At 44.0% G+C, this 22,632-nt stretch overlaps 1 protein-coding gene across 1 annotated transcript in view; it reads right to left on the bottom strand.

Moving 5' to 3' along the window:
- Nucleotides 1–22,632, bottom strand: part of LOC120022010 (CUB and sushi domain-containing protein 3-like) — an 803,421-nt gene that overhangs the window by 350,838 nt on the left and 429,951 nt on the right. The window contains exons 10-11 of the mRNA XM_038965812.1: nucleotides 21,657–21,778; nucleotides 3,681–3,784 (exon numbers count right to left, since the gene is read on the bottom strand). Of these exons, the coding sequence (XP_038821740.1) occupies nucleotides 3,681–3,784; nucleotides 21,657–21,778 (226 nt within the window). The remainder of the gene's footprint in view (nucleotides 1–3,680; nucleotides 3,785–21,656; nucleotides 21,779–22,632) is intronic.

The following is a 22,632-nucleotide window of genomic DNA, read 5'->3' as shown; positions in this document are numbered from 1 at the left end:
ATAAAGGAAGAAAACTATGGGCCAGTGTGGGGGTATAAAGGAAGAAAACTATGGGCCAGTGTGGGGGTCTAAAGGAAGAAAACTATGGGCCAGTGTGGGGGTCTAAAGGAAGAAAACTATGGGCCAGTGTGGGGGTCTAAAGGAAGAAAACTATGGGCCAGTGTGGGGGTCTAAAGGAAGAAAACTATGGGCCAGTGTGGGGGTCTAAAGGAAGAAAACTATGGGCCAGTGTGGGGGTATAAAGGAAGAAAACTATGGGCCAGTGTGTGGGGTCTAAAGGAAGAAAACTATGGGCCAGTGTGGGGGTCTAAAGGAAGAAAACTATGGGCCAGTGTGGGGGTCTAAAGGAAGAAACTGGGCCGGTGTGTTAGAAAAGTCTAGGCCGATTTCTGGTCCCAGTCCGCCCCTGACATGTACTATACTATCACACTGCAACATGGGACTGTTCCACTGATAACAACACTCACTATCCCCCTGACTGTAATATGGGACTGTTCCACTGATAACAACACTCACTATCCCCCTGACTGTAATATGGGACTGTTCCACTGATAACAACACTCACTATCCCCCTGACTGTAATATGGGACTGTTCCACTGATAACAACACTCACTATCCCCCTGACTGTAATATGGGACTGTTCCACTGATAACAACACTCACTATCCCCCTGACTGTAATATGGGACTGTTCCACTGATAACAACACTCACTATCCCCCTGACTGTAATATGGGACTGTTCCACTGATAACAACACTCACTATCCCCCTGACTGTAATATGGGACTGTTCCACTGATAACAACACTCACTATCCCCCTGACTGTAATATGGGACTGTTCCACTGATAACAACACTCACTATCCCCCTGACTGTAATATGGGACTGGCACATTGATGGACAATCTTTAAATCAGATTCCACATCAAGTCAATGTTATGGGGGAATATAATAACTTCAAAGATTAATGTTAACATGTACCCCACCACATGAATGTGAACATGTACCCCTCCACATGAATGTTAACATGTACCCCACCATATGAATGTTAACATGTACCCCACCACATGAATGTGAACATGTACCCCACCACATGAATGTGAACATGTACCCCACCACATGAATGTGAACATGTACCCCACCACATGAATGTTAACATGTACCCCACCACATGAATGTTAACATGTACCCCACCACATGAATGTGAACATGTACCCCACCACATGACTGTTAACATGTACCCCACCACATGAATGTGAACATGTACCCCACAACATGAATGTGAACATGTACCCCACCACATGAATGTTAACATGTACCTCACCACATGAATGTGAACATGTACCCCACCACATGAATGTGAACATGTACCCCACCACATGAATGTTAACATGTACCCCACCACATGAATGTTAACATGTACCCCACCACATGAATGTGAACATGTACCCCACCACATGAATGTTAACATGTACCCCACCACATGAATGTGAACATGTACCCCACCACATGAATGTTAACATGTACCCCACCACATGAATGTGAACATGTACCCCACCACATGCATGTAAACATGTACCCCACCACATGAATGTGAACATGTACCCCACCACATGAATGTTAACGTGTACCCCACCACATGAATGTTAACATGTACCCCACCACATGCATGTTAACGTGTACCCCCCCCCACATGAATGTTAACATGCACCCCACCACATGAATGTTAACATGTACCCCACCACATGAATGTTAACATGTACCCCACCACATGAATGTGAACATGTACCCCACCACATGAATGTTAACATGTACCCCACCACATGAATGTTAACATGTACCCCACCACATGAATGTGAACATGTACCCCGCCACATGAATGTTAACATGTACCCCACCACATGAATGTTAACGTGTACCCCACCACATGAATGTTAACATGTACCCCACCACATGAATGTGAACATGTACCCCACCACATGAATGTGAACATGTACCCCGCCACATGAATGTTAACATGTACCCCACCACATGAATGTTAACGTGTACCCCACCACATGAATGTTAACATGTACCCCACCACATGAATGTGAACATGTACCCCACCACATGAATGTTAACATGTACCCCACCACATGAATGTGAACATGTACCCCACCACATGAATGTTAACATGTACCCCACCACATGAATGTTAACATGTACCCCCCCACATGAATGTTAACATGCACCCCACCACATGAATGTTAACGTGTACCCCACCACATGAATGTTAACGTGTACCCCACCACATGACTGTTAACATGCACCCCACCACATGAATGTGAACATGTACCCCACCACATGACTGTTAACATGTACCCCACCACATGAATGTGAACATGTACCCCACCACATGAATGTTAACATGTACCCCACCACATGCATGTTAACGTGTACCCCCCCCCACATGAATGTTAACGTGTACCCCACCACATGACTGTTAACATGCACCCCACCACATGAATGTTAACATGTACCCCACCACATGCATGTTAACGCGTACCCCCCCCCCACATGAATGTTAACGTGTACCCCACCACATGAATGTTAACGTGTACCCCACCACATGAATGTTAACGTGTACCCCACCACATGACTGTTAACATGCACCCCACCACATGAATGTTAACGTGTACCCCACCACATGAATGTTAACATGTACCCCACCACATGAATGTTAACGTGTACCCCACCACATGAATGTTAACATGTACCCCACCACATGAATGTTAACGTGTACCCCACCACATGCATGTTAACGTGTACCCCACCACATGACTGTTAACATGCACCCCACCACATGAATGTTAACATGTACCCCACCACATGCATGTTAACGTGTACCCCCCCCCACATGAATGTTAACGTGTACCCCACCACATGAATGTTAACGTGTACCCCACCACATGAATGTTAACGTGTACCCCACCACATGACTGTTAACATGCACCCCACCACATGAATGTTAACGTGTACCCCACCACATGAATGTTAACATGTACCCCACCACATGAATGTTAACGTGTACCCCCCCCCACATGAATGTTAACATGTACCCCACCACATGAATGTTAACGTGTATCCCACCACATGAATGTGAACATGTACCCCACCACATGAATGTTAACGTGTACCCCACCACATGAATGTTAACGTGTACCCCACCACATGAATGTTAACATGTACCCCACCACAGTCTCTCATATACAGTGCAGGGAACACAGAACATCCACAAATAGCATCGTCTGTGTTACGCTTATAGAATCACAAAGACCATCTCCACATGTGCGTTTGTTTGATGACCCTAGTAAAGAAAGCAGTTAACTGGCTTTTACAGTCAAACTCATTTGCATTGCGGAATAGACAAACCCCTCCCACACAGTGATATATACTGAACATGTAAACACTGTGGAGTATTTCTGTCTACAATAAATCCCTTTTGTGGGGAAAAACTCATTCTGATTGGCTGGGCCTGGCTCCCCTGCCCAGTCATGTGAAATCCATAGATAAGGACCTAATTCATTTATTTCAATTGACTGATTTCCTTATATGAACTGTAATTCAGTTCCTTTGAAATTGTTTCATGATATTAATTTATATTTTTGTTCAGTATAGATCCAGTAAAACGCTCAGCCACTCACACTTGTAGTATCGTCTTGGGGTCACCCACTTCCCCGCCATCACCGATGGTTAGCGTGTCGTAGGCAATCTCCAGGTCAAACTCCTCAAAATTGATTTGAATGACCTGTTGGTGGACAGAAGAAATCAGACATAATGGTTAGCCATGTGTCAAATTGCCTGAATTAACGTTTATGGCTTTCTCATAATTTAATTCCACTGGAACAGCTACAGTAATACAGGAAAGCCGGCTGGAAGGGACATCAATGTTTCAGAGGAATTTGGCATCACAAAAGAAAGACTGTTGGCATGTGTTTTGAGGATTTATTGAAATACAGTGATAATAGTAAAATAGTCCCTGTGATTGCAGAACAACTAGGGTAAATATACCTTTTGATGTTAGGCCCATTACTTCATTAAAGGGATAGTTTACTTGAAAACATATTTGTGTATTTTGTTCATTAGTCAATGATGCATCATCATCACATTTTTTGGATTAATGAAAAAAATAGCCCAATCTAGTTTTTAAGTAAACTGTCCCTTTAAAAGTTCCACTGAGAGTGCAGTAAAATATGACATTCATTTTTTTTGTAGACAGACCAGCTCAGATGAGGTCATTAGAATTAGAATTCTGGTTCATTCCATGGCTCATTATTCTGTTGTCTAGTTATCAAAATCATGACACTAATCTAAGATGAAAAGATGGAAACGGAACATCCTGTTAACTAAATTAAATGCATTTAGTACATAATTAGGGTTGCATCCGAAAAGACAGCTGACAGCCCTCCTCTCTCTCTCTCTCTCTCTCTCTCTCAATTCAATTACATTCAATTCAATTCAAGGGTTTTATTGGCATGGGAAACATATGTTAACATTGCCAAGTGAAGTAGATAATAAACAAAAGTGAAATAAACAATACAAATGAACAAAATCAAAATCTCTCTCTCTCTGTCTCTCCCTGTCTCTCTCTCTGTCTCTCTTTCTGTGTGTCTCTGTCTCTCTCTCTCCATTTTTCTCTGTCTCTCAATTCATTTCAATTCTCTCTCTCTGTATCTCTGGGTCTCTCTCTCTCTCTCTCTCTCTCTCTCTCTCTCTCTCTCTCTCTCTCTCTCTCTCTCTCTCTCTCTCTCTCTCTCTGTCTCTGTGTCTCTTTCTTTGTCTCTCTATCTTTATCTATTTCTCTCTCTTTCTGTCTTTCTCTCTCTCTCTCTCTCTCTCGTTCAGTCTTTCTCTCTCTCTCATTCCCCCAGGAATAAGACAGGCTCCTATCGTCTGTTTTCCTGTGACAGTCCCTCTGGGTATGGATCCATATGGTGAAACAGAAGAAAATAAATAACCTCACATTCGCTAATTACACTAATTGGATCGTGAACAATCCACACATTAAAAATCTAGTTATATCTTTTACCCAATGGTGAATAGTATTATGGAGAGCCCCCAGTCCCCACACATGCAGTACATACAAATGTCATGTGCATGTACACTAACAAGTAGATCAGGAAATATAAAATAAATATTAATCAAACACGACTTTTACGAAAGAAAGCAGTACCATCAGGAAACTGTGTATAAATACCACACATTTAAAACCCATCCCTAACCCAACACCAAATGAATAACAAATCATACCAAAGGGCTACATGAATATAATTCTCTCCTCGTGACTCTTCTGTCTTGTATCATCATCTAGAGATAGTTTCTGTCCTGATGAATGATTATTAACCCATTAAGGATGAGATGGAGACAGCCAGGCCTGGTTGATATGGCCCCTTGTTGCAGTGTCACCCAGGGGTGTAAGCAGATTGCTTCCTATCCTCTTGTCTGGAAAGAGAGTCCCTTCGCCTGGTTGATTGATGCCCAGAGAGTTCACCATTTCAGCATGGAGTAATAAAGCTATTTTTAAATGCCGATTACAAAGCACTCAATCCCCACTGCCATCACAAAGGTAATCATGGTGGTTCCCTTGTCAACGGTCATGTAGTGTGTGTGTGTGTGTGTGTGTGTTGATGTATATGTGTGTGTCTGTGTGAGTGTGTGATAGTGATGATAGTAATGATAGTGTCTCAGATCATTATTCTAAATGTGTGTGTGTGTGTGTGTGTGTGTGTGTGTGTGTGTGTGTGTGTGTGTGTGTGTGTGTGTGTGTGTGTGTGTGTGTGTGTGTGTGTGTGTGTGTGTGTGTGTGTGTGTGTGTGTGTGTATGTATGTAGTTGTACCAGTGCAATGCCTGTGTTGTAATACAAACAAGGCGGTTGGGGCCACACTACTACATATTGATCGGCAAAGCAATGATCCCATACACTTGGCTGATAGACCTGAATGAGAGACGAGTGCCCTTCTAGCACCATACACTTGGCTGATAGACCTGAATGAGAGACGAGAGCCCTTCTTGCACCATACACTTGGCTGATAGACCTGAATGAGAGACGAGTGCCCTTCTAGCACCATACACTTGGCTGATAGACCTGAATGAGAGACGAGAGCCCTTCTTGCACCATACACTTGGCTGATAGACCTGAATGAGAGACGAGAGCCCTTCTAGCACCATACACTTGGCTGATAGACCTGAATGAGAGACGAGAGCCCTTCTTGCACCATACACTTGGCTGATAGACCTGAATGAGAGACGAGAGCCCTTCTTGCACCATACACTTGGCTGATAGACCTGAATGAGAGACGAGAGCCCTTCTTGCACCATACACTTGGCTGATAGACCTGAATGAGAGACGAGAGCCCTTCTTGCACCATACACTTGGCTGATAGACCTGAATGAGAGACGAGAGCCCTTCTTGCACCATACACTTGGCTGATAGACCTGAATGAGAGACGAGTGCCCTTCTAGCACCATACACTTGGCTGATACAACAGGAAGCATGTGAGCACCAGGTGGGAGGGGGGGGCGTTTAGAAAGAGTGCTTCATACACACACACACACACACACACACACACACACACACACACACACACACACACACACACACACACACACACACACACACACACACACACACACACACACACACACACACACACACACACACACATGTACCAGGCACTGGGCCAGCGCCACACACATGGGTCCAATCAGACTCTCACCCATCCCATGTGACAAGGAACCCAGGTCGTTCACACACTCACACCCCTGATTAGAGCTCCACTCAGATGGGCTGTCAGAGTCCCTCTGCCTCTCCACCTCCCCCAGTAGAGATTTCCTGTTGTTCTCATGTTAGAAAGATCCAGCAGGCAGGCAGGGAAATACGTGTGTGTGTGTGTGTGTGTGTGTGTGTGTGTGTGTGTGTGTGTGTGTGTGTGTGTGTGTGTGTGTGTGTGTGTGTGTGTGTGTGTGTGTGTGTGCGCGCACGCGTGTGTGTGCGTGTGTTTGTGTGCGTGCGCGTGTACAGTAAATGTTTTGTACCATTGGCAGCACCATTCTCAGCATTCACTAGTGTAGAGTTTGCCTTGTGTTCATGGGACATCTGTTGGGCACATAGAAGTCCATGAAATTGACAAATCCAAACACTCTTTTTGTTAGTAATAATGTCCAGATTGATGCTTGGATTGGGTGCAGAGCATTCACAAAAAGTAGTATTTTTCCAGTAAGCACTGGATTCTATTGAAGCTGATGGAAACCCCCGATAACACTACATGGGCAATTATTGAATGATTCCTCTAGTTTCATGTCAATCACCACAGAGTCTGTTTAATTAAAGGATTAAAACAGACTTTGATTAGAGGAAGTGATGAGAATATTTACATGATCTACCTTGCCTTGGGGAGGCCTTTGCTGCTTGTGCATCTCAAGATTCAATATTCAATTTCAACTTCAAAAACATCAAAATGTGTCTGCGTGCATTTCAACTGCTGGGGATGTCACCAAATAAGACTGTAATGTAGGAGATATTTAATTTATATATTATATATTTTTTTTTAACTTCCCACAAGCCACCATCACGTCAGAGCTGGTGGCTTGTGGGATCATGTAAAGCTTGTTTAGAGGTAGTGTGCTGACAGGATTACCAGGGTTAACTGAGCTATACATTAACGAAGCATCTGCTGGGCCTTTCCCGACAATGTTTGTCACCACTATCTCTAGTCCTCTATCTCCTGTCTTCTATCATCTTTGTTAACACTTAGTTTCACTAAGACCCTCGACACTTTCTACTTTAATTGGAAACGGTAACATTAGTGGATGTGGCAATTTAGAAAGAGCCAAAGTCAAACCCTCTGTCTCTAGGGAGTGTTAGGTCAAAGTCAAACCCTCTGTCTCTAAGGACTGTTAGGTCAAAGTCAAACCCTCTGTCTCTAAGGAGTGTTAGGTCAAAGTCAAACCCTCTGTCTCTAAGGAGTGTTAGGTCAAAGTCAAACCCCCTGTCTCTAAGGAGTGTTAGGTCAAAGTCAAACCCTCTGTCTCTAAGGAGTGTTAGGTCAAAGTCAAACCCTCTGTCTCTAAGGAGTGTTAGGTCAAAGTCAAACCCTCTGTCTCTAAGGAGTGTTAGGTCAAAGTCAAACCCTCTGTCTCTAAGGAGTGTTAGGTCAAAGTCAAACCCTCTGTCTCTAGGGAGTGTTAGGTCAAAGTCAAACCCTCTGTCTCTAAGGAGTGTTAGGTTAAAGTCAAACCCCCTGTCTCTAAGGAGTGTTAGGTCAAAGTCAAACCCTCTGTCTCTAAGGAGTGTTAGGTCAAAGTCAAACCCTCTGTCTCTAAGGAGTGTTAGGTTAAAGTCAAACCCTCTGTCTCTAAGGAGTGTTAGGTCAAAGTCAAACCCTCTGTCTCTAAGGAGTGTTAGGTCAAAGTCAAACCCTCTGTCTCTAAGGAGTGTTAGGTTAAAGTCAAACCCTCTGTCTCTAAGGAGTGTTAGGTCAAAGGCAAACCCTCTGTCTCTAAGGAGTGTTAGGTCAAAGTCAAACACTCTGTCTCTAAGGAGTGTTAGGCCAAAGTCAAACCCTCTGTCTCTAAGGAGTGTTAGGTTAAAGTCAAACCCTCTGTCTTTAAGGAGTGTTAGGTCAAAGTCAAACCCTCTGTCTCTAAGGAGTGTTAGGTCAAAGGCAAACCCTCTGTCTCTAAGGAGTGTTAGGTTAAAGTCAAACCCTCTGTCTCTAAGGAGTGTTAGGTCAAAGTCAAACCCTCTGTCTCTAAGAAGTGTTAGGTTAAAGTCAAACCCTCTGTCTCTAAGGAGTGTTAGGTTAAAGTCAAACCCTCTGTCTCTATAGAATGTTAGTCAACATAATGGAAACATGTAACATGTTTCACCTTCACCATAACTGCTTCCTGTGAGGTCAATATTCCAACAAACCATCAATCTCTGGAGGGAGACCAATGTGGAGATGTAACAGGATAGGATTTGAGCTCGATGGATGTGGGGGCTAGATAACACACCTCTCTTACTGATAAGCATCTTCACATTCTACACTAGTATGTCGGGTTAATAACTACTCTGATGCAGGGAAGAAGCAGGATGAGTAAGTCTATGGCTATGTCCCAATTATCTCTCCTTCCCCCTAAAGTGTGCACTTGTTGGATTTAAAAAGGCAGTGACTGGTAAATGAAAACTCCCTCTAGCCCATGTCTACACTAAAACCTATTATTTTACGTTTCTGGAGAGTAGTGAACGAGTGAACACTTCAGGAGAAAGGAGAGAGAATTGGGACACAACCTACGAGTACTCTGACCCTTGTCCTTCACACAGTAATACACAGTAATAAACAGTAATACACATTGGCTATTAACTGAATGTGATAACTTCCGATGTAGTGATTGTGGCAACTTGACTGTTTGAATACACCTAACAGGCAACAGGATGCACATTGTATCATGGTATGTTCTGCATGATAGGCAATAAAATAAACATTCTATTAACTGTATATTGTCTCTGTATGACGTCTCCCATAGTGTAACAGGGTGTTTACGTTATGACGTAAAAGTTAAGTATTGAGATCAGGCTGGTCTCAAACACTCCCTGAATTGAACAGTTTTTTATTTTCCCCAGCTATCCGCAAAGGAAAGGCCTTGCAGCAGCAATGACGTTGTATGCGGCTCTAAACTGGCAGAACCAGGGCGTCCGTTTAAAACATCACACGAGTGCTGTCGCAGAGAGAGAGAGAGAGGTGGACTAATGTCTGAACATTGAATTAAGGCACAACACCCTGCAATTCTCTCCCACCAAGGTTAAAACAGGGAACGCAATATAAATAAATTGGTGCTCTAAAATAGTGTCTGACAAAAATAAATGAAGCAATATTGTTCCGTGCTGTAAGCAGCCATTACCAATTTCTTACCTCAAGGAAGAGGGCATTGTGATCTAGCCACTGAGACGCTGCTGCGACATTTCGAAAAGAAATCATTTCACTTTTACATCAAGTTCTTTTCAGGGAAGTGATTTGAAGCTCATTACACGTTTTGGGGAAATCATTTCTATAATTAAGAATACTACATGGTTTTTGTCAACATTTACTCGATAATATACAAGACTGAGTTGTTCATTTTAAGGAGCAATAAGGCCACAAGGTTTGTATAAAAAACTGCAGTGTATTGGTTAACTTCTATTACTAAGTATTGGAGATAGAATTAGGTTTCCCGGACCCAGAGTAAGCCTAATGGTGGACTTAAAAGCAGGTTCAATGGAGAATTTCCTTGGAAGTGCTTCTTGGTCCAGGAAATCAACCCTTATAGTTTTAAGAGATTGTAGTGGTTGTGTGATGTGTTTTAATGTTGTCAGAACTCGTTTTTAAAGATCCTCCACGAGATCTACGGCACAAATTGAAAAAAGGTAGCTGGAAGCAAAGCTATAACTGTCTCCTTTTCAGTCAGATCAACTTACAGGGGTTTCTGATGCTAAAACAGACTTGATAGATGAAGCATCATGTGTTACTAATTATTCATATATATATATATATATATATATATATATATATATATAAAAGTCAACATTTACTGCCAGATTTTGTTTACGTCAAATTAAATCTTGAGGGTCATTTGTCCAAAAATATCTCAACTCTTTCAGAACACTAAATGAAAAAAAGACTCTTGATTTATTGAAAACAACATGCCAAAAACCGAGGCCGTGCAGAAACAAAAACGACTTCTCCACAGTTTTTCCGGCTCTGTCCCAGATTTTTCAAAATGGTAAAATGCCAACCCCTAAAAAACCTGTCAAAATGGAGGGAAGGAAGACTACATGGCACCACAAGGCTCCCTCCCTTCCATCCATCATCGCCATGGGAATATGTCCAAACAATTTCATAACAGCCTTCTGAACATTCAGGAGTGTCTCAAAATGTAACTTTAGGGTAAGAAACTAACTGCCAGGACTAAACTTTAAGGCTTGTAGGTTTTATGTTTCTGGCCCTGGCCATGGATCCTGTAATAGTCAGGCCAGTGCATTGGTACTCTCATCTAATCAGACGGAGTGCTTGTGGGCTGGTCATTGCAGGTTTGTGACAAGGGTCTAGTTTGAATATTTCTAAATTCATCCCTTTCTTCCCACTTGGCACAAACTGGTTGAATCAATGTTATTTATTTGTTATTATTTCATTTACATTTTTGGGTATTTTACCTCCTTTTTCTCCCCAATTTCGATCTTGTCTCATCGCTGCAACTCCCCAACAGGCTCGGGAGGTGAAGGTCGAGTCATGTGTCCTATGAAACATGACCCGCCAAACCTCGCCTATTAGCAACCGTCCACTTAACCCAGAAGCCAGCCGCACCAACGTGTCGGAGGAAACACCGTTCAACTGACAACCGAGGTCAGCCTGCAGGCGCCCGGCTCGCCACAAGGAGTCGCTAGAGCATCATGAGCCAAATAAATCGCCCCCCTGGCCAAACCCTGCCCTAACTCGGACGATGCTACGCCAATTGTGTGCCGCCCTATGGGACTCCCGATCACGGCCGGTTGTGATACAGACCGGGATTGAACCCTGGTCTGTAGTGACTCCTCTAGAACTGCGATGCAGTGCCTTAGATTTCTGCGCCACTCGGGAGGCCCCAATCAACATTAACATATTGTGACATGGAATCTACATGGAAAATACTCATGTATTTGGACTGTTATTTTGAGGGTGGAATTTCAACCACAGGTTTATGTCATCATTCTAACGAATTTTCAACAAATTTTGTATAAAATATGTTGAATTTGTACCTTTGAAACAACGTCTGATCTTCAACGTTATGTCCACTATCAGATGAAAAAATAGTAGGCTGGACAGCACCTCCTACTGGAAAGTTGATCTATCTACATCTACAGTTGAACTTTGGTCTCCCATACAGGATTTTAACCAAGCCCTGCTTAGCTTTGATATTTGATATTTGTTACTGGTTGAGAGGGAGCTGCAATGGATGGATAGCAGCCGTTTTATGGGCTCCTGACCATCTGCTATTTTGTGTGTTTTTTTAAGCTGATCGGATCTTTTTTGGTACATAATGTCTCCGCCATAATATCCTATGAACGAAAACAGCTTCTGCAGATCATAACAGCAATCACTAACCTCGATTTGAATGACAATTTCTACTCTGGACGTTCTGCTTACTCTGGACTATGCCCTAATCCCCCGGACTAGGAAGAGGAAGCGATGGTGCAGAGGCAGACGATACTTATCGCTTATCGCATTGTCAATAATGGTCTGCAGCCTCGGGTAAGATTAAGGGGGAAGGGTGTGTCCCTTTGTTAACAACAGCTGGTGCGCAATCTCTAATGTTAAGGAAGTTTTGAGTTTTCTTGCCTGAGTTAGAATACATCATGATAAGCTGCAGACCACACTATTTACCACAAAACGATGCTGGCACTAAGACCGCACTCATTGAGCTGTATCGGGCCATAAGAAAACCATTTTCTGCTGATTTTAGTGTAGGAAAACTGAAATTAGTTTTACATCATTTTTACTGAGGTAAAAACTGTGCAACTACGGGCAACAAATAAAAGTTAATTAATCAAAGTTTATCACTCCACACACATAAATGCCTACAAGGCTTTCCCTCGCCCTCCCATTGGCACATTTGACCATAAATCTAGCCTCCTGATTCCTACTTACATGAAAAAACGAAACCAGGAAGTACCAGTGATGTGCTCAATGTTTCACTAGCACAGACTGGAATGTTCCAGGATTTATCCGGTAACATTAAGCAATTTACCACATCAGTCACCGGCTTCATTAATAAGTGCCTCGACGACGACATCCCCACAGTGACTGTACGTACATATCCCAACCAGAAGCCATGGACTACAGGCAACATCCGCACTGAGCTAAAGGCTAGAGCTGCAGTTTTCAAGGAGCGGGACACTAAATCCTACTACGCCCTCCAGTGAGTCATCAAACAGGCAAAGCAGCAATACAGGACTAAGATCGAATCCTACTAGGCCGTCTCTGACACTCGTCGTGTATGGCAGGGTTTGCAAACGTGTTATGCCAGGACAACAACCTGTCCCTCAACTTCAGCAAGACAAAGGAGATGATCGTGGAATACAGGAAACAGAGGGCCAAGCACACCCCCACCCACATTGACAGAGCTGTAGTGGAGCGGGTTGAGAGATTCAAGCTCCTCAATGTCCAGATCACTAAGGAATTAACATGTTCAAAACACACCAACACAGTCATGAAGAAGGCACGACAATGCCTCTTCCACCTCAGGAGGCTAAAAATATTGGGCAGATCCTCAAAAAGTTCCATTGAGAGCATCTTGACTGGTGGCATCACCGCTTGGTATGGTAACTGTTTGGCATCCGACCTCAAGGCGCTACAGAGGGTAGTGCGTACGGCCCAGTACATCACTGGGGCCAAGCTCCCTGCCACCCAGGACCTCTATATCAGTCTGTGTCAGAGGAAGGCCATAAAAATGATCAAAGACTCCAGCCACCAAAGTCATAGACTGTTCTCTCTGCTAGCGCACTGCTAGAGGTACCAATGCACCACATTTGGAACCAACCTTCTACCCCCAAGCCATAAAACTGCTAAATAGTTAATCAAAGAGCTACCTGGACTATCTGCATTGACACTTTTTACAGTAACTCTTTTGATTCATCACATATGCTGCTGCTACTGTTAATTATGTATCCTGTTGCCTAGTCACTTTACCCGTACCTACAGTATACTGCTGCTACTGTTAAGGATGTATTCTGTTGCCTAGTCACTTTACCCCTACCTACAGTATACTGCTGCTACTGTTAAGGATGTATCCTGTTGCCTAGTCACTTTACCCCTACCTACAGTATACTGCTGTTACTGTCTATTATCCATCCTGTTGCCTAGTCACTTTACCCCTACCTACAGTATACTGCTGCTACTGTCTATTATCTATCCTGTTGCCTAGTCACTTTACCCCTACCTACAGTATACTGCTGCTACAGTTAATTATCTATCCTGTTGCCTAGTCACTTTACCCCTACCTACAGTATACTGCTGCTACAGTTAATTATGTATCCTGTTGCCTAGTCACTTTACCCCTACCTACAGTATACTGCTGCTACTGTCTATTATCTATCCTGTTGTCTAGTCACTTTACCCCTACCTACAGTATACTGCTGTTACTGTCTATTATCTATCCTGTTGTCTAGTCACTTTACCCCTACCTACAGTATACTGCTGTTACTGTCTATTATCTATCCTGTTGTCTAGTCACTTTACCCCTACCTACAGTATACTGCTGTTACTGTCTATTATCTATCCTGTTGTCTAGTCACTTTACCCCTACCTACAGTATACTGCTGTTACTGTCTATTATCTATCCTTTACCCCTACCTACAGTATACTGCTGTTACTGTCTATTATCTATCCTGTTGTCTAGTCACTTTACCCCTACCTACAGTATACTGCTGCTACTGTCTATTATCTATCCTGTTGTCTAGTCACTTTACCCCTACCTACAGTATACTGCTGTTACTGTCTATTATCTATCCTGTTGTCTAGTCACTTTACCCCTACCTACAGTATACTGCTGTTACTGTCTATTATCTATCCTTTACCCCTACCTACAGTATACTGCTGTTACTGTCTATTATCTATCCTGTTGTCTAGTCACTTTACCCCTACCTACAGTATACTGCTGTTACTGTCTATTATCTATCCTTTACCCCTACCTACAGTATACTGCTGTTACTGTCTATTATCTATCCTGTTGTCTAGTCACTTTACCCCTACCTACAGTATACTGCTGTTACTGTCTATTATCTATCCTGTTGCCTAGTCACTTTACCCCTACCTACAGTATACTGCTGTTACTGTCTATTATCTATCCTGTTGCCTAGTCACTTTACCCCTACCTACAGTATACTGCTGTTACTGTCTATTATCTATCCTTTACCCCTACCTACAGTATACTGCTGTTACTGTCTATTATCTATCGTGTTGCCTAGTCACTTTACCCCTACCTACAGTATACTGCTGTTACTGTCTATTATCTATCCTGTTGCCTAGTCACTTTACCCCTACCTACAGTATACTGCTGTTACTGTCTATTATCTATCCTGTTGTCTAGTCACTTTACCCCTACCTACAGTATACTGCTGTTACTGTCTATTATCTATCCTGTTGTCTAGTCACTTTACCCCTACCTACAGTATACTGCTGTTACTGTCTATTATCTATCCTGTTGTCTAGTCACTTTACCCCTACCTACAGTATACTGCTGTTACTGTCTATTATCTATCCTTTACCCCTACCTACAGTATACTGCTGTTACTGTCTATTATCTATCCTGTTGTCTAGTCACTTTACCCCTACCTACAGTATACTGCTGCTACTGTCTATTATCTATCCTGTTGTCTAGTCACTTTACCCCTACCTACAGTATACTGCTGTTACTGTCTATTATCTATCCTGTTGTCTAGTCACTTTACCCCTACCTACAGTATACTGCTGTTACTGTCTATTATCTATCCTTTACCCCTACCTACAGTATACTGCTGTTACTGTCTATTATCTATCCTGTTGTCTAGTCACTTTACCCCTACCTACAGTATACTGCTGTTACTGTCTATTATCTATCCTTTACCCCTACCTACAGTATACTGCTGTTACTGTCTATTATCTATCCTGTTGTCTAGTCACTTTACCCCTACCTACAGTATACTGCTGTTACTGTCTATTATCTATCCTGTTGCCTAGTCACTTTACCCCTACCTACAGTATACTGCTGTTACTGTCTATTATCTATCCTGTTGCCTAGTCACTTTACCCCTACCTACAGTATACTGCTGTTACTGTCTATTATCTATCCTTTACCCCTACCTACAGTATACTGCTGTTACTGTCTATTATCTATCGTGTTGCCTAGTCACTTTACCCCTACCTACAGTATACTGCTGTTACTGTCTATTATCTATCCTGTTGCCTAGTCACTTTACCCCTACCTACAGTATACTGCTGTTACTGTCTATCTATCCTGTTACCTAGTCACTTTACCCCTACCTACAGTATACTGCTGTTACTGTCTATTATCTATCCTGTTGCCTAGTCACTTTACCCCTACCTACAGTATACTGCTGTTACTGTCTATTATCTATCCTGTTGCCTAGTCACTTTACCCCTACCTACAGTATACTGCTGCTACTGTCTATTATCTATCCTGTTGCCTAGTCACTTTACCCCTACATGTACATATATACCTCAATCACCTCGTGGCCCTGCACAGCGACTCAGTACTGGTACCCCGTATTTATAGCCAAGTTATCATTGACTCGGTACTGGTACCACGTCTATATAGCCAAGTTATAATGGACTCTGTACTGGTACCCCGTCTATATAGCCAAGTTATAATGGACTCTGTACTGGTACCACGTCTATATAGCCAAGTTATAATGGACACTGTACTGGTACCCCGTCTATATAGCCAAGTTGTAATGGACTCTGTACTGGTACCCTGCCTATATAGCCAAGTTATCATGGACTCTGTACTGGTACCACGTCTATATAGCCAAGGTATCATGGACTCTGTACTGGTACCACGTCTATATAGCCAAGTTATCATGGACTCTGTACTGGTACCACGTCTATATAGCCAAGTTATAATGGACTCTGTACTGGTACCCCGTCTATATAGCCAAGGTATCATGGACTCTGTACTGGTACCACGTCTATATAGCCAAGGTATCATGGACTCTGTACTGGTACCCCGTCTATATAGCCAAGTTATCATGGACTCTGTACTGGTACCCCGTCTATATAGCCAAGTTATAATGGACTCTGTACTGGTACCCCGTCTATATAGCCAAGGTATCATGGACTCTGTACTGGTACCACGTCTATATAGCCAAGGTATCATGGACTCTGTACTGGTACCCCGTCTATATAGCCAAGTTATCATGGACTCTGTACTGGTACCACGTCTATATAGCCAAGTTATCATGGACTCTGTACTGGTACCCTGCCTATATAGCCAAGTTATAATGGACTCTGTACTGGTACCCCGTCTATATATCCAAGTTATCATGGACTCTGTACTGGTACCACGTCTATATAGCCAAGTTATAATGGACTCTGTACTGGTACCCCGTCTATATAGCCAAGGTATCATGGACTCTGTACTGGTACCACGTCTATATAGCCAAGTTATCATGGACTCTGTACTGGTACCCCGTCTATATAGCCAAGGTATCATGGACTCTGTACTGGTACCACGTCTATATAGCCAAGGTATCATGGACTCTGTACTGGTACCCCGTCTATATAGCCAAGGTATCATGGACTCTGTACTGGTACCACGTCTATATAGCCAAGGTATCATGGACTCTGTATTATTAAATATTACTGAAAATGTTCACGTTAAAATGCCATGGTGTGACCAGTGGTTTCCTTCCTTCCTTTATTCCTTCCTTCCTTCCTTTATTCCTTCCTTCCTTCCTTCCTTAATTCCTTCCTTCCTTGAGGTGATCACAGATCTGACGTGACATGATTGTTGACATCAATGCAGCGAAATCCTTAGTATCACCTATCAGGCGACAGAGGCGACAGAGGCGCCAGGCGACAGGCGACAGAGGCGACAGAGGTGACAGAGGCGACAGGCACCAGGCGACAGAGGCGCCAGGCGACAGAGGCGACAGGCGACAGAGGCGACATGCGACAGAGGCGACAGGCGACAGAGGCGACAGGCGACAGAGGCGACAGGCGACAGGCGACAGAGGCGACAGGCGACAGAGGCGACAGGCGACAGGCAACAGGCAACAGAGGCGACAGGCGACAGGCGACAGGCGACAGAGGCGACAGGCGACAGAGGCAACATGCGACAGAGGCGACAGGCGACAGGCAACAGAGGCGACAGGCGACAGAAGCGACAGGCGACAGGCGACAGAGGCGACAGGCGACAGGCGACAGAGGCGACAGGCGATAGGGAAGGTCAGTACATGACATTGAATGGAGGGAGAAATTGGTTTGTTCACCTACTTTATGACTGGACAGTAACGTTTTAGCTTCGACAAAACCATGAGTTCAAAGTGAGTATCTAACTTCATATCAAAAGTAACACCCAGTAGAGAACACACACTGTCCCTACGTAAGGGAACAATCAGGCCTGGGATCATGGTATTGTAAAATCTGGGGAATAATGTATCTGTGCTTGATTGAGGTTGCCTGCCACAATGGAACCAACGGAATAGTCCCGTAAGTCTCTCTGTCTTTCCTCAGACTCAAGAAAACAATCAAAGTATTTGAAAGATTTCATTTACAATCTTACCCAGGTCTGTGGTGATACAGTATATGGCACCTGAATATACAGTAATTGAGCTAAAATATACAGATATTCATAAATATTTTTTAAATAATTTATACAGAATATTTGGATGTGTTCTAACCCACCTCTGCAAACAACCATACAAAGAGAATGTGAATGAATACACAGGCCTACATGTAGCTAAAACATTGCCTAGCCATAAGACTGCATTTCCACTTTATCGCCCTCATTCTGCCCCGTTACGAGCGCTGCTGTTTGATATTTGCTCTGGGTAATGACATGTTTAATTTGTTCCTGAATCCTTCAGTCAACGCCTGTGGATAAATAATTGTCAATTACTCATATCAATTACGAGGCATGCCGCTGCCCGGGGTCTTTGGAGACAGCGATCGCAGGGCTCTTCCACCCTCTTTTATTACAAATGTGGTTATGAGCTGAATCAATCCAGGTGCCATGTGGGGCTGCTGTGTTCATCACTAACAGCTCCCTGTAGGTCCATCCTTTCCCTTTACAACAGCCTTCCTCGACTGTCTCTACCCCCCCTCTCTCTTCCTCGACTGTCTCTACCTCCCCTCTCTCTACCTCCCCTCTCTCTTCCTCTCCTCTCTTCCTCCCCTCTCTCTTCCTCGACTGTCTCTACCTCCCCTCTCTCTACCTCTCCTCTCTCTTCCTCTCCTCTCTCTTCCTCTCCTCTCTCTTCCTCGACTGTCTCTACATCTCCTCTCTCTTCCTCGACTGTCTCTACCTCCCCTCTCTCTTCCTCGACTGTCTCTACCTCCCCTCTCTCTTCCTCGACTGTCTCTACCTCCCCTCTCTCTTCCTCGACTGTCTCTACCTCCCCTCTCTCTTCCTCGACTGTCTCTACCTCCCCTCTCTCTTCCTCCCCTCTCTCTTCCTCCCCTCTCTCTTCCTCTCCCGTCTCTACCTCCCCTCTCTCTTCCCCTCCTCTCTCTTCCTCTCCTCTCTCTACCTCTCCTCTCTTCCTCTCCTCTCTCTTCCTCTCCTCTCTCTTCCTCTTCCTCTCCTCTCTCTTCCTCTCCTCTCTCTTCCTCTCCTCTCTCTTCCTCTCCTCTCTACGTCGACTGTCTCTACCACCCCTCTCTCTTCCTCTCCTCTCTCTACCTCAACTGTCTCTACCTCCCCTCTCTCTTCCTCTCCTCTCGCTTCCTCTCCTCTCTCTTCCTCTCCTCTCTCTTCCTCTCCTCTCTCTTCCTACCCTCTCTCTTCCTCTCCTCTCTCTTCCTCCCCTCTCTCTTCCTCTCCTCTCTCTCCCTCTCCTCTCTCTACCTCCCCTCTCTCTTCCTCTCCTCTCCCTCCCCTCTCTCTTCCTCTCCTCTCTCTTCCTCTCATCTCTCTACCTCCCCTCTCTCTTCCTCTCCTCTCTCTTCTTCTCCTCTCTCTTCCTCCCTCGCTCTCTCATTCACTCAGTCTCTCTTGCTATCAGTTTTTCTCTCTTATAAGTCTCTCTCTGTCTTTCTCTCTCTCTTTTTTCTTCTTTCTCTCTCCCCATTCCTGCCCCATTCCTGCATTCTCTCTCTCTGTCTCTGTCTCTCTCACTGTCTCTCTCATTGTCTCTCTCACTGTCTCTCTCACTGTCTCTCTCACTGTCTCTCTCACAGCCTCTCTCACAGTCTCTCTCACAGTCTCTCTCTCTGTATCTCTCACTGTCTCTCTCACTGTCTCTCTCACTGTCTATCTCTCTCAATTTTTTTCAATTGAAGGGCTTTATTGGCATGGAAAATGTATGTTTACATTGCCAAAGCAAGTGAAAAAGATAATAAACTAAATTGAAATAAACAATAAAAAATGTACAGTAAACATTACACTCACAAAAGTTCCAAAAGAATAAAGACATTTCAAATGTCATATTGTGTACATATACAGTGTTGTAATGATGTGCATGATCTCTCTCCCCCTCTCTCCCTCTCTCTCCCCCTCCCTTCCTCCCTCCATTTCAGTCTCTTTCCCCCTCTCCCTTCACACATCTCCCTTTCTCTCTCTCTCTCTGAGTACACCTCTGAGAGGTAACAGACAGCAGAGCCACAGTATGGGATCCCATAAAACCAGGAGGACCCTCGACCCCCCAATCACCACCCTTCTGGAGGATACACCCACGCACACAAACACACTCTTGTGCACCCAGAAACACACACAGACACACACAAAAAGACACACACATACACACAATCTCTCTGCAGTGTTCTAGTGAGCACATATCAACGCTGTGGATTAAACTCAAGTACAGCCGTTAAAGGAGGAACCCTGCAAATAAAAAGACACTGCCCAACAATATAACTACAGTAACTAGCAAATGCCATCATCCAGCCTCACATAAAACAGCATGTGGAGCCTTGAACACACTGTACGGCTGGGGTGATGGAGAGAGAGAGGGCAGAGGAGAGAGAGAGAGGGCAGAGGAAAGAGAGAGGGAGAGAGAGAGAGAGAGGGTGGGACAGAGGAGAGAGAGGAGAGAGAGAGGGCAGAGGAGAGAGAGAGGGCAGAGGAAAGAGAGAGGGAGAGAGAGAGGGTGGGACAGAGGAGAGAGAGAGAGAGGGCAGAGGAAAGAGAGAGGATAGAGAGAGGAGAGAGAGAGGGCAGAGGAAAGAGAGAGGAGAGAGAGAAAGGGTGGGACAGAGGAGAGAGAGAGGAGAGAGAGAGAGAGAGGGCAGAGGAAAGAGAGGAGAGAGAGGGCAGAAGAAAGAGAGAGGAGAGAGAGAGAGAGAGAGAGAAAGGGCAGAGGAAAGAGAGAGGAGAGAGAGAGGGCAGAGGCAGATCTTATGGAAGGCCAGGAGGAGCAGGTAAAGGGTCCATGAGCCAGAGAGCTGACACACATTTTGCTGAGCCTCAACGACAACGCCGGCAGGCAGGCAACCCTGAGAGGGTGGGGTAGGGAATGAGGCTGGAATACAAAATAGAGACTGGGAGGAGAAGGAGAGGTGGGTTGTGGGGATGTATCCAGTGGCAGGACACCTCTTCACCTGCCTCCCTACTGGATCATCACTGGATGAGGGATCTGGTCAAAAGCAGTGCACTATATATGGAATAGGGCGAGGGCGAGGGCTCTGGTCAAATGCAGTGCACTATATATGGAATAGAGTTAGGACTACAGGGCATTTCCCAAGGGTTGGCCTGCGTAATAACACATTCATACTATTTTGTAGGATTAATATTACATTACAGTACAACATCTCTCTTTCTCTCTCTCTCTCTCTCTCTCTTTCTCTCTCTCTCTCTCTCTCTCTCTCTCTCTCTCTCTCTCTCTCCCTCTCTCTCTCTCTCTCTCTCTCTCTCTCTCTCTCTCTCTCTCTCTCTCTCTCTCTCTCTCTCTGTGTTGGTTAGTGCAGCCTACCTTGTTGGGGTTGGTGGCGGTGAGAATCCAGACACACTGAGCGTTGGACTCATACTGGATGGGGAAGTTGGGAGAAGTGAATGTACCAGCAGGACCTTGAAGATTAGATCCGCATGTTTTCACTGTAACAAAATGAAAAAGAGATGGAGAGAGAAATAAATAATAATGGTTATTAATTTAACATTTTGACATTTAACAACCTGGCAAACACAAAAGTTGTGGTTAATTAGAGACAGATGTTGCCAAATGCCACAGGGTGTGTGTGTGTGTGTGTGTGTGTGTGTGTGTGTGTGTGTGTGTGTGTGTGTGTGTGTGTGTGTGTGTGTGTGTGTGTGTGTGTGTGTGTGTGTGTGTGTGTGTGTGTGTGTGTGTGTGTGTGTGTGTGAATGTGAGTGTGAGTGTGATTTGGCTCACATTGAATGCTCGTATTAATGAAATATCGGCAGAACATAGAGAAAGTCAGGTTGAATGGCCCTAAGATTCCTACCAAGAATTATACTTTTAAATATTCTGCCTGCTGCTATCTGAACCAGATTTGTTTCCTGCAGTCAAATGACCAAATTGCCATCTAGTGGCCCCATGGGAGGAATGTTGTTACCTCAGAAAATCCAGTGTTTCTGTCAAACAGTTTTGTTATATTTGAGTCTTCTGTGATGTACAGTATATAGTGTAATATTAGAACGCAAACTCGAAATTCCAAACATTTCACCTCTATATGTGACATGGTACAGGTGTCTTCCTTTTGTTAAGCCCATAACCATGTGTGTGAGGTGTTTACTTTTGTTTCAAAGTAGATTTGTTAAAGACGACCAAGAAACACTGAAGTAAAAGATTAAAGAGATTGAATGGGATCTTAAGCACTTACAAATTCACATTTCATATAGTACCGTTTGGAGTTTGTAACATATCATCCCCCCACAAAAAAATTGTAATATATCATATGAAATGGACGTCATTGTTCACAATTATGAACAGT

Source organism: Salvelinus namaycush, chromosome 27 (assembly GCF_016432855.1).
Source record: "Salvelinus namaycush isolate Seneca chromosome 27, SaNama_1.0, whole genome shotgun sequence".
Classification (NCBI taxonomy): Eukaryota; Metazoa; Chordata; class Actinopteri; order Salmoniformes; family Salmonidae; genus Salvelinus; species Salvelinus namaycush.
Note: the sequence above shows the minus strand (reverse complement) of the source record. Positions and strands in the feature narration are given on the sequence as shown.